The sequence below is a fragment of the Canis lupus genome, chromosome 2, assembly GCF_048164855.1.
Source record: "Canis lupus baileyi chromosome 2, mCanLup2.hap1, whole genome shotgun sequence".
Lineage (NCBI taxonomy): Eukaryota > Metazoa > Chordata > Mammalia > Carnivora > Canidae > Canis > Canis lupus.
In genome coordinates this window covers 27,038,493-27,051,357 of record NC_132839.1, presented here as the reverse complement: position 1 = coordinate 27,051,357, position 12,865 = coordinate 27,038,493, and the positions used below count along the sequence as shown (strand labels likewise).

Genomic DNA, 12,865 nt, shown 5'->3' with positions numbered 1-12,865 from the left:
ACTAGCCAACTTACCTTTATTGATTTATAAAATTTTAAACAGAACACATGTTTCATCTCTGTAGCCTAAAAATGCTTATGATCATTTTAAACCATATTTGTACCATTTTATAGTCCATACAGAATTGCGTATGGGCAGTTTTCACTGCCTGTGCCCTTGGAAGGTTGTGGAGAGCCACCGATGATCTAAAACAGGGTTGAAGCTCGTTTAATACTACCCACATCACTGGTATTTGACCTGAGATGATTTTTATTTTTTAAAAGATTTTATTTATTTATTCATGAGAGACACAGAGAGAGGCAGGGACACAGGCAGAGGGAGAAGCAGGCTCCATGCAGGAAGCCCATTATGGGTCTTGATCCCGGGACTCCATCACAGCCTGGGCCAAAGGCAGGTGCTCAACCACTTAGCCACCCAGGCATCCCATGAATTTTATTTTTTAATCCCTTTCTACCTGCATTTTGCTTAGACTAATATTAAATTATTTTGTGACCCAAAGGCTTACCAAGTGCCTGGGCTAGTTGGAATTAAAGGTAGGAAATAAAATTACAGGTAATTGAAAGTTTACCGTTTAAAATATGTCTATCAACCCATCATCAGTAGCATTCTCTATGAATTGTATACAAGAGGCTGCTGTCTCTTCGATGGATTTTGACCAGCCACCAAGATTTCCAGCAAAGTAAGGGGAGATGCTAGCAGAAATCTGGTTGAAGTATGATACCTGTTTCAGAAAGAAAATACATTATTTCAATTGTTGACTTAGAACTTTTTCACATAGGGATCTGAGTCTTGTTGGTATAGAGGAGGCTATCGCCCTGATCTGGGGATGTTCTGGAGTGGATCTAAAAGGATGACCTTAGGATTCCCCTGATGTGGAACACACACGATAGAATTACAGTTAATTAGGAAATGTGGGTAAAGGATTTCTCTATATATGCAGGAGCAAATTAAGGTGCAGATGTTTCATCAAACTTACGGTACAGGAACTGCTGTCAATAGCATGGATGAGAAATCCAGCACATAAAATTTCACTTCTGCTGTACTGAGGAGAAGGTGGAACTGATGGTAGAGTAACCGACTTCACTGCCACCGTGTAAGTGTTGCTGAAAAATGAAAGGGCATTCTCTAAGTTATTCTGAGAAATGAAGAACAGTTGTTAGAAAATAATTCCTGCAGTTAATTCAACTTGTTTATATAAGTAGAAGTGAAACTATGGAGACCCAGCTCTTCTGGATGAGGGTTCTGCATTAGAATACCTTCTCTATGGCTACATTCAAGTATAGGGAAGGGTTAGGGGCCGCAGGTATCTTCCGCCTGAGAATTACTTACACTTTGTGTAACTCCACAAAGCTGGAGTCATGTTCTAAGCATGTTTTATTATGCCCTAATGGGTTGTAGTGACTGCTGTTAACATTTGGCTGTGTATCCCTGAAGACTTTTTTATAAATCTATAACACTGATGTATGCCAATGCATACAAAGATTTTTGCATAAATACAATCATTTTCTAAATACTGGCCTACAATTTGATTTTTGCCTACTTATAAATCTTTGGAGGTATTTCTGAATCAGTGCCTCTATAGCTACTTCATTGTTTTTAATGATGGCACAGCACTCTACCATAATTTATAAGATGGACCTTCAGTTTATTTCTCTATCTTTTGCCATAATAAATGATGCTACATTGAATGTCCACGTGAATTCATATTCACCCATGTGTGTGATTTATTTCCATAGGCCAGCTTTGACCTGGGAAACGATGCTGGCCAGTTCCAGGTGTAGACCTTAAATGTTCTAGAAGCATCTACCTCTTATTTCTTTGAGCACTTAACTCTTAGGACACTTCCCCTTAGAACACAGACACTGTGCCCGGAGAAGTCCAATGCCCACAGAGAAGTCATGGACAAACTCTCTAGTCAACAGTCCTAACTGGCAGCCAGACATTTTGAATGTCTAGCATAATTGAGCCTTTGCAAATTCTAAACCTATTCCTGATGTTTTATTTGGCAGTCACTGCATTTTTGGCAGTCACTGCATTTTTACTGATAATGGAATATTCCAAAGTTCTGCTAACTATCAGCATTAACGTGCAGACAGCAAAAGGAAAAGGAACTGCTTCAGGAACCTTGAATGGTGCTTTGCATGCAGGTGGCATTTCATAGATGACTTTTTAAAATAACTGAAGGTCCATCTAGAAAAAATTCAGATGAACATCATTCAAGACCAGAAATGCCAATATTGCTTTCCTTATTTTCATATCAACTTTTGCATTTCCTCCTCTTCTATAAAACATTACTATAACACTTAAGTCCCATATACTCACCCATCTTTGAGAGGCCTTCTTCGTGATACAAGTACTACCAAGTCTTTGGGTTTGTCACCATTCACTACAGGACAAGTGATATAATATATCTGATCATCTTCACTCACGCAGTCTATGACTTCACAGGACCTATGTAAATACAACAGTGAAAGAAAGGCTACACTTTTCTACTTGCTTGAATAAGGCATTCACATCTGTTTGTTTACAGAACTCCACTACTTTTTTTTTTTTTTTTTGAGAACTCCTGATGCCTACATTCAGTCTTCTGCTCACATCCTCCCAAAGCCAGCATTATTTCCCAAAGTCTGTCTTTAGAAAGCTGTTTGGTCAGCAGGAATAATAATGCATATGATGGAGAGAATGGTGGCCATATGATTCTAAGGTCACTGCCCTCAACACTTCAGAGAAAGGCATTTATAGTTGTTTTCTACAAAATTATTTCTCTCCCTAGGATCAGGTAATAATATCTGAAGACTAGTGAATTATAAGGACAGTCATGGAAGAAGGACTCTTAGATAAAGGAATATGGTATGCTGGTAAGAGCACCAAGTTCAGAGTCAAACAACTTGTTTTTGAATCCCATATGCATACTCCGTATCTATGTTATATTAGGCAAGTCACTTTATTTTTTTCACCTAAAATGCAAGTAGAATAATTATGGAGTTATTGTGAGGATTAAAGGAAAACATCTGGCACAGTACCTGAATCAAGGTAGGTACACAAGACAAGTAAGTTGAGTTAAAATTCATTCATTCATCCATTCCTCCATTTATTCAAGTTCAGTTTGGCTGGAATGTCAGGTGATGTAGAAAATAGTACAAGGAACATTTGAAATGAATCAACGCCAAAGTTTAGCTATTGTTCGTGCTAATAGTTTTGTACTTAGAGAGTATCTACAAATATTGATGCAAGAGTACTGCAAAGTATTCTTTCTTTCAGAGTGTTCCACTATGATAGCATTAACCATGATGTATTATTCTGGCATCTATGCAGATGTAACTCATGACCCCAGAGGTGTTTCACTTTAGCAGTATTAAATTGTCTATTACATGGTATTAATCATTATCAGGTTTAGCCATTTTAAAGCTGAGCTTCTAACCTCATCAAGGTTAGGAAATAACTGATAATGCCTAATAGGAAGCCCGTCTCCCAGCAAGATGCCCAGTGAGGCCTTGGGTGCTGTAGCCCTGGAGCTGGGACTCCTTGGAGGAGGGGACGTGGCCCTAGTGTAATCAGACCCTGTCCCTGCAGGTGAGGGGACTCAGCACCTTGTATTCCAGGAAGGGAGCGACAGAGCAGAGGAGATTGGTTTGGGATGCAGGAGACAGGAAGTAACAGAAGGAAGAGACGTGGGCTTGAAGGGAGTTGGCCCTGATCAGGAAAAGCAGGAAGGAAAGCCTTTGACTTTGTTACTCACACAGCTGCCCCTCAGCTTCTCACCAGAGAATGCTGCTTCACGGAAAAAGAAGGAACTGCTAATTAAATACCAAGAGTGGGAAGTGGGAAGGATGATTAGATAAACACTTCCTCAAGAGCAACAGAACTGTGTATTAAAGTACAAGGGTGTGGAATTCAGAACTCGATGGATCTGGGTTCCGATTCAGGTTTGGTTGCTCTCCTGTCTGTGCCATCTTGGCAAATCTCAGAACCTCCCTCTTGTTAAGTGGGACTAATACCAAGTGTAGAGTTGTTGGTAGGATTGCAACAGATGTAGGTAAAGCATGTCAACTCAACAGAAATGATAAATTATTAAGATAATTTTTGTTTTGCATCTCTCAATAGCACTTGATGCAGTTTTCAGTGCAGAGCCAAGTTCTAAAACATACTCTTTCATTAATCAACAACAGGTCATATGTCGGGCAATGGAGATGGATTGCAATATGGAGACCACCCTTTACATGATGTTATTGAAGGAAATATTTTAAATGTATTCTTACACGTAATGGGGGTCCCACAAAGGTCTCTTGGTAAAGTCAGACAAGAGATGGTAAGTCAAGTGTGCAGGCCTTTCCACATGTTTCTCAACCCAAACAGATAAAATGTCATTCTCTTCCAGGGTATATATTTTTATCTAAAAGATAATAACAAGAAAAAATAAATTATAAAATAAATATGGATATTTTGACTTTTAAAATCACACACAGAGTCATAGGTTGATTGTACTAGCTAAGGTATCTCGGCACCTGAATAACAATGAAGCCAAATCATGGCAATTTCACTTCAAATATTTGGATGTCTAGAGCTTGGACCAGGATGTTATCCTCTATGTCCTCTATATAATTAATATGTGACTTGGGTTATTTAATTATTGTGCAACAGTTTGATCTTGAAAAATAAAAAAATGTAAGCCTTTATTTTTTTATCTTTGTGATATTTCCCTGCCTCTACCCAGGAACAATAGAAAATATCGGTAGGCTGATAGAGAAGCCTGTCAATTCCTCTCCAGAGAACCTGGACACTTTCTTAGGATGCCAAGCGTGCCAAGGCATGCCAAGGGGTGCAGGAAGCACGCCACCACCTCTAGCACCAAGTCAACCTTTCCAAAGGGCTGCTGAAGCACCATGTTTCTTCAGCACAAAGCATTCTTTAATTTATGAATCACAAGTGCCCATCTTGCAGAGAGGCCAATTCCTGGGTTTCTAATATTGTTATTCCTTAGATGAGAGGACACCTGTCTTGGGCAGCCATTTGACATAAACGATAATGGATCCCCTGTTACTCCAAACTCTCCTGCTATTGCACTTTTGCTAATAATCAGAGATATGTGTTCAGTTAAGAACACATTTCCACCCTGCCCATTTTCTCCATCTCTTTCATGGTGCTTTGAAGTTAGTGTTGAAATGTGCCATCTTATAATCATCCCCATGGCAACAAGCTGTAAGAAGACAAATAAACAGAGGGTTAAGACTTCACTGTAGGAATCGAGCAGATGGACAAGTCAGGCTGTGAGGGAGAAAACCTTTATTTAAACATAAACATCTTCAAGAAGAGAATCAAGAAATAAGAAATTGACTAAAAGCAGCTTAGAAAGAAAAGGAGTGGCTATTTGTTCACACCATTTTACCTCTTTAGTTGATCCTTGTGCCATGACTGTCTTTAAACTGAGCCCACAAACGAGGACATGACCTGGGCTGTGGACGTATATCAAACAGAAAGCCATGAATGCGGCTCCAGGTGGTGGCTGAGACTCACCCCAACATAGCCATGCCTAACTTTGTCCCCTATAAGGCAGGAGTAAACTGAGGTTCCCTGGTGTAAATCCAGAAGGAAGTCATCAAAATTTGGTGGCCCTGGGACCCCACATCAGACTTCTGGGGCTCTGCAATCTCATAAGAGGCAAGGGCAGGTGGCCAGGTTAGCTTCTGTCAGATTCAGGCCTTGGAGCAGCCATGGTCTACACTGATGGAATAAGGGTGGAGAGGGATGTAATCTTGGGCTGAGTACTTGCTAAGGGCTGAATTGTGTCTCCTCAAATTCATATGGTAAGTTCTCTCAGCACTTCAGAATGTGACCTTATTTGGAAAGACGGTCCTTGTAGATGCAACTAGTTAAGATGAGGTTGTAGCATAGTTGGATGGGCCCCTAATCCAATAATGACTGATGTCCTGATAAAAAGGGAAAATTTAGACGCAGATATGCTCACTGGGAGACACCATATGAAGATGAAGGCAGTCAGGTGACACATTTAAAGCCAAGGTCCGCCAAAGATGGCCAGCAAACCACCAGACGCTAGAGGAGAAGGCCTGGAACAGATTCTTTCTCACTTCTTCAGAAAGAATCAACCTGGGAGCAGCTTTCTAGAAAAGCGTTGTGATGGCTTCCTAGGGCTGCTCCCTGGGTTGCAGACACCTGCTGCTGCTTCCTCTCCCGAAGCCACAGCAAATGTCACGCTGCGCAGCCACCACTAAACTCGGCCCTCCCAGGGGTTACTAAACATCTCCAGTGCCGAGTACGGTATTGGACGAGTGCACGGTGTTTCGAGCCTTCTCCCAGAAGGTGAAGGTAGCAGAAAGCCCTTCTCATTGCTCTTCTGTGAGAATCAATGGCACCGATGCAGACAAAGCAGGCAGGGGAAGGCGGTGGTTGGTGGTGATCTCTTTAAACCTTAGTATTTTAGAAAAGTCAACTTCTGCTTAGTGAAAAAATTCTCCAAAACCAACTCTTTGAGAAAATGTGAAACCTTTCACGCTCACAAGAATACAGGTTAAATTCCATCTGTAACCAATCAAACATTTTATCATTTGATGCCTCGTGAATTTTATTCTATGACATGAAGCTTAAGGTGAGTAAGCTTGAAATTGCCAACAGTTTAGAACGGTATTGTTTTTTCATTCTAATGAGATTCTGTTTAATGGATTTGGATATCTTATGCCAACAGCAGAAGAGAAAAGAGTATAGTTTTAGAATTTTATACTATCTGTTTTATACTATCCGTTGTTGTTGAGACAACATTACAAGAAGGAGGACAAAGTTCTTCACAGAGGCCTGGGTGGGGAGGTGCCTGGGGAATTACCCAGGGGGTGGGGTGCGGGGGGTGCTGGGGAGGAGAACTGGTCGTTGGAGCTCTGGGACCAGCCCCTCCCCAGCTGCAGTGAGAATAGCTCCCTCTGCTCTGTTTCCTGTACTGGGTTTTGTTCTATGGAAAGTTTTCAAGGGTCCTTACCATTCTGGCTTTCATCACCTTTCTCAGCTACTACCCCCTAAATAAAAAGCTACTCTCCCAGGACAGTCTCCTATCCAGGCTAATTTCTACCCTGGGGATTGGGCTCAAGCTACTCACTGCCTACACAGCCCCTTTCACCCTCCGGCATCTACTCAAGCTCCCGACAAGGAGAAAAGAATCACCTCCTTTCAAAAGTTCTCTCTAAACAGTCTTGTTTTACTTTGCGGTGCCTAAGAGCTGACCTTTATGATTTAAACACTGGACTTGCTTATCAACTACCTGAAAATTATTCATCCGCTGCTAAATGTTTATGTGTGGTGTTGCCAAAATAGCCTGCAAGCTCCTTCAGAGTGAGGGTTCACCTTTTGCTTCTTGTACTGCTACTATTATGAATTCCATCACTGTACATAAAAGTGAAATAAGACTTAAAAGAATTAGTACTGCTCATTTTAATTACAAATACCAGAAATCTTCAACCTTTGCTATTTAACTAATTTATATAAAAAATAAGTACAGATTTTAAAACCTGAAATAAGTATGATTCACAGCAGATAGTTGTAAGAATTATTCAATGAAGAGGTAACAGAAAAAACTAAGAGCATTGTATTTTAAAATTAAAACAATATGAAAGTTTTAAGAAGTAGGAGAGAAGAGGATGGCCTGGAAAGGAAAAAGAATCAAGTTTTATCATAAATATAATCTAAGGAACTGGAGGGCTTTGAATTCAACAGAAATGACTTAAGAATGTTGCTTTAATTATATAGTATCTTCTAATCAGAACCCACACAAAAATTAAGAATGAATTATTGATGGCTCTCCTTGGACACTAACAAATACAGCATTTCTTTGTTTAGGTTTATTTTGGCCCCAAGCTCCCAAAGAGCTGAAGGTTTTGTGTATTATATGACTTCACAAAACATGTTCTCTTCCTTCACTCCAGACACAAGTTTGCCCTTTCCAGTGCTGCTTAGACGCCAGCAATGATGCAAGAAGCAGATTTCATACTAGTAAAAGTCTTGAAGCATCTTTTGTGTGGGATAAAGAGAAAAAGATCATTTTATTACATGAAACCTATGTTTCTGCATCACTGAATTAAGCATATGTGGAAACATAACTGGATCCAAAAAGGGTAAGGGAGATCCTGAAGAGATGCAGAAGCGACGACAAAGACATGGGAAAAGCCAACCATCCGGAATGAAGCACTGACAAGAGCCAAAGTTGAAAAGAAGCAGTAAAGTAGCATCTGAGTTTGCTTCAGCTTCAGGGTAAGTGACCGCATAATGTATCATCCGGACTGGGGCATGGAAGCATTATTAATAATTATGATAAGACAATGGATTACGATGGGATCATCACTATGATGGGAGAACCAGGACTGCCCCAGGAAAAGCAGGACATAATGGTCACCCTATTGTGGAGGCCCCTGCTCCACTGATGAGAAACAGGACACCCCGACTGTGAGCACAGAGAGTAGACATGACTGCGCAGCTGCCGGATGCCGGGCACCGCAGGGATTGGGACTCCTGGGCTGACCTGACAGTTTAGCTAGTGTGGGCAGCAGCTTCCCCAGATCCCCTGACATGCCTGTGAAATTAGACAAATCAGGATCCAAATGATATATGTGTATTTAAGTTTGAAGACCTGCAAAAACGGTGTAAAAGGTGCCAAGAGAGATACAAAGAAATCAAGGCAAGGCTTCTTTCATAAAAAGTCCGTAATCTAGTTAGAGGAAAAGACCACGTGTAAAAAGTTAAATTACACCATGAGACACCAACATCAATGCGATGTAGCTGTGGAGACAAGTCACAAGACAGTGCATAATTCATTGACAAATTAATTTTGAAAAAGTCATTGCTAAGGGGATTCCTACGGGGAGGGGGGAGTTCCTTCAGTCAGGGGTAATAGGGGTGGCTTCATGCAGAAAGAAGCATTTGTCCCAAGGCTTGAAGACCAGTTAGAGAGAAGTGGGATATGAGAAGTTCAGAGGTAGGAATGTTTGGGGCGCACCAAAGGATCCCAGATTCACCAGCATGGAGGAGTAGAGACAGCACTGGAAAGGTACTTGAGTCTTAGAAAAAAGTTTCTCAGGAAGATTTACCTTCTTAAAAGCAGCAGTAGAAGCAGCAGAACCACCACTACCATGACCACTTTCATTTGTGATGGCCAGCAGGTTGTGCATATACCTGGATGCCTCCTACCTTTTCCACCACACTGGTAACCTCCCAACCACTTCTGGCTGCCAGATTTTTGAGAGCCTCCACATTGGCGTTACTCAGGGATACCTAAAATACAAATGTTGTAAAAGCTGAGAGTTCGACCCACAGATATGTGATCAAATAGTTTCTGCCTCTAAGTGGGACCTGTTCAAGCCAAATGGTAATGCTGAGCTTAGAACTAAGCTATAGGTAACACTGTTTCCATCTCCAACTCTTTTTAAGATTTTATTTATTTATTCATGAGAGACACATAGAGAGAGGCAGAGACATAGGCAGAGGGAGAAGCAGGCTCCCCGCAGGGAGCTCAGTGCAGCACTTGATTCAGGGATCAAGTGGATCCCAAGACCCCGGGATCATGACTTGAGCTGAAGGCAGACGCTCAACCACTGAGCCACCCAGGTGCCCCCCTCCCCCCACCTCCAGCTCTTTTTACTCATTCATTCATTCATTCATTCATTCCTGAGAGACACACAGAGAAGCAGAGACATAGAGGAAAAAGCAGGTTCCTCACAGGTAGCCCAGCGTGGGACTTGATCCCTGGACTAGGATCACATCCTGAGTCAAAGGCAGATGCTCAACTGCTCAGCCATGCAGGTGTCCCTGTCTCCAACTCTTAATTCAGAATTCAGACAAAATAACACAAGGCCTACATGCTTCGCAAATTAGTGTCATATTAATTGGTGTCTCCAGCAAAGACAACATTATCTTTTAATATGACTTAGAATCAACAGTAAACTTCGATTTCCCTTTATATTTCATGGTCAAAAACTTTATAACGGCTAATACTTTGTTGTTGTGTTATAAAAATGCAAGCTGGAAGGCATATCATTCAGCACAAATCGCAGGGACACCAGCTCTTGATGTCATGCTGCCTGAATGCATCTGATGATAGATCATTCTGAGTAGGTACTTTGGAAACTATACACGTAATTCAAACAAGGCAGAGAAGCAACTAGTTGGTCACCACTTACTGAATGGTTTTGTTTCATTTTGAGATAAATAGTTGATATATTTCACCTTCTCATCTAACCTGGGTAGGCACAACCTGAATCCGTTAAACATGGGAACTTTCATTTTTATGATGATGCCATTTTCCATTTTAATAATGATGCAATTTTTACATGAAGAGCTCCATATAATAAAACCGTTACCTGGTTGGTTACGTCCCAGTGTACACAGAGTGGTACCTCTTCTTTGTGGGAAATAACATATTTTCTGGAAAAAAAATTAAAATTAAGTAACATATCATAATAATAATGTTATAATAGTAAATAAGTTTCCTTCCCTGCATTTAGTGCAACAACAGTAATCGAGACACTTTCTTGAACTGAAATCCACAGTTTTAAAAGCTGCTTTTTAGTAGTGGAATTATCAGGAAGATCAATTTCCGTCACGGTTAGCCTCCAGCCAGGAAACATCAGACCTTCTCATTTCACATGGTGTGGGAACACAGACCCAGAGAGGAGCCTTTTGTTACATAATTTGCTAGATAAGAGAAGATAGCATGAAATCCTTAACCCAGGTCCCTTACCTGCCTAGGCGAATTCTCTTGCGTGCAATAGCTCCATGATACCGTCTCAAATCGTCCTTTAATAAAAAACAAAGCAAAATCAATAAATTTCTAATATTTCAGTGCTACAATCCTGACGTCTCTCTCTCCTAATTCAGTTGAAGGGGCTAGCTGGGGCACACGCAGTGTCCCTGCGTGAACTGTCCTCATCACTCACAGAGGCCGGGTGCATGGGTAAAAACACAACCTTTACAGCCTTTTTCTTTCTTTTTTTAAAGTAGTGATTGTTACCATTTCTGTTACCAGAATTATACACATATCTCACTATAGAGTTTTTAGGAGAGGTGAGAGTTGGCACTCACGCACCTCAGATGAGGGGAGGGTATAGTCCCACCGCAGCTAAATGTAGGGAAGTGGGAGAAGAGAGTCACAATGTGGCCCAGAAGGTGACAGGCTCCCCCGCCATGTGTGGCCTAGCCCAGGTCTCCAGGGCCTCTGTTACTTCAACAAATGATGAGAATGACGCGGGGGGGCGGGAGGGGGGGGAAGAAAATAAAATGTCCATTTTACTTTGTGATATAGAAGAGAAAAAAAAATCCAAAGAGGGAGAGGCTTGGAAGTTGTGGCAGGTGTGAGGAATTTCTGGGTGGAGCCCTGTACCCACCATTTCCCCTCAAATAAGTGATCCAATCATGGAGACTCACGTGCCAATAACTGACCTTTGACATGGGTTTGATTCTGGGAAATGTGACCAGTTCTTCCTTATCATTGACAGCATTATAAATGAGAAAAGCACTGTTGATGTGCCGGCCCCGGCCCTCAGACCACTCCTGACAGTCAAAGGCCTCCACGCGCACTCCCACTTCCACACTGCGGAGGACAACACGGGGCCGTGGGCGGAGAACCAGAGCACGCCAGGCCTCTCTGCCCGCCACCACCACCACTGTCACCACCGCCACCGTCACCACCGCTACCACTGTCACCACCAGCACCACCACCACCACCACCACCACCACCACTCTTCCAAGTGAGAACAAGAATGAGGGCCCTGGGCTCTCTCTTTATCATTGCAAGTCTATGCAATTGTTAAAATCCGTTTCATCAGGTCGATGGATCTGACCTACTAGCCCCTGGAAGCATTTCCACTATACTTTCCCATCATCATGTGGGGGAAAGGCCAGCTAGGACTTTATATATATTCATGAACATATTTTGGCAATGAGGCGTGAGGGGAGTTAATTGTGCTAAAGGCAAGTTTCCTCCCTTAAAAACAACAGTTCTATATTAAAAGCATCAGATATTAAAATTGGATAGGAAACATACTCTTTTTCACATTTTAGAAGAACTAATATGAAATTAAATATTTTCATTGTGTATCATGAATAATAAAAATAACTGGGAAGCGGTTTGGACTACATGGTGATAAATAACAGGTCCATTATGAGTCAGTTGAAAAAAAAAAATGAGTCAGTTGAGCATGAAGTCACTGGGACTCTTGAAAATGAAAGGAAGAGTTAGTAATTATGACAGGACCACACCAAAACCATACCAGGCCCACTGGGAGTCCCCTTTATTAAGAGACAAAAACCAGCCCATCACAATTTATGAACTATGAAGAGGCCCAAGCAAAAAGAGGGTTAATATGAGTGTCTACAGCTGTTGACGACTGAATGAACTTCCAGAAAAAAATGAGAAGGAACTTGGTTACTTTATAGTAGTACCTACACTCATCCCCAGATTGAAATAAAAATAAAAAATTATTCATGTGCAAGTTCAAATTTGTTCGTAGCTGCCTAAGAGGATTAGGTGGGCTTTACCAGGTTTGAAATGTATTGTTGACAATGGCATTGAAAACCAGCCGATCTCCCACAGTGGATGGTCCCCGGAACTTAAACATGTCCACGGACTTCAGAAGAGGGTGCGCCCCACAGAGGCGGCTGAGGAAACAGGGAAGGGAGGAGAAAGTGCCCACACTCTTAAGTATTTTCATGAACTATTGATTTGTTTAACCAATGCAAGAGACAAATACTCAACGTGCTCTCTAAATCATCATATCTTTTAATTCTTTTAAGAGTGAAATAAATAACTAAATAACGTGCGTTGAGAGTTTGTACACTCCCTGCAAATATTTTGGGAAATATCACGACCCCAAGC

At 41.5% G+C, this 12,865-nt stretch overlaps 2 protein-coding genes across 6 annotated transcripts in view; one reads left to right on the top strand and one right to left on the bottom strand.

Annotated features, from left to right (window-relative positions):
* The window catches only part of ACOT12 (acyl-CoA thioesterase 12), a 51,454-nt gene that overhangs the window by 7,755 nt on the left and 30,834 nt on the right, over positions 1-12,865 (bottom strand). Inside the window, exons 7-15 of one of the 2 annotated variants that reach the window (XM_072793365.1) lie at positions 12,529-12,648; positions 11,431-11,581; positions 10,733-10,788; positions 10,353-10,416; positions 9,184-9,267; positions 4,260-4,393; positions 2,323-2,451; positions 977-1,103; positions 569-721 (exon numbers count right to left, since the gene is read on the bottom strand). In XM_072793365.1, coding sequence (XP_072649466.1) covers positions 572-721; positions 977-1,103; positions 2,323-2,451; positions 4,260-4,393; positions 9,184-9,267; positions 10,353-10,416; positions 10,733-10,788; positions 11,431-11,581; positions 12,529-12,648 — 1,015 coding nt within the window. In that variant the 3' untranslated portion in view covers positions 569-571. Of the gene's footprint in view, positions 1-246; positions 722-976; positions 1,104-2,322; positions 2,452-4,259; positions 4,394-9,183; positions 9,268-10,352; positions 10,417-10,732; positions 10,789-11,430; positions 11,582-12,528; positions 12,649-12,865 lie in introns of those variants that run through there. The other variant, XM_072793354.1, reaches the window with a different exon arrangement.
* Positions 1-12,865, top strand: part of ZCCHC9 (zinc finger CCHC-type containing 9) — a 44,934-nt gene that overhangs the window by 11,289 nt on the left and 20,780 nt on the right. Inside the window, exons 6-8 of one of the 4 annotated variants that reach the window (XR_012015178.1) lie at positions 4,170-4,309; positions 7,926-8,250; positions 11,487-12,809. The exons of 1 other annotated variant lie outside the window; for it this stretch is intronic. The gene's annotated coding sequence lies outside the window, so the exon portion shown is untranslated. Of the gene's footprint in view, positions 1-4,169; positions 4,310-7,925; positions 8,251-11,486; positions 12,810-12,865 lie in introns of those variants that run through there. 2 more of the 4 variants (XR_012015179.1, XR_012015193.1) reach the window with 2 other exon arrangements.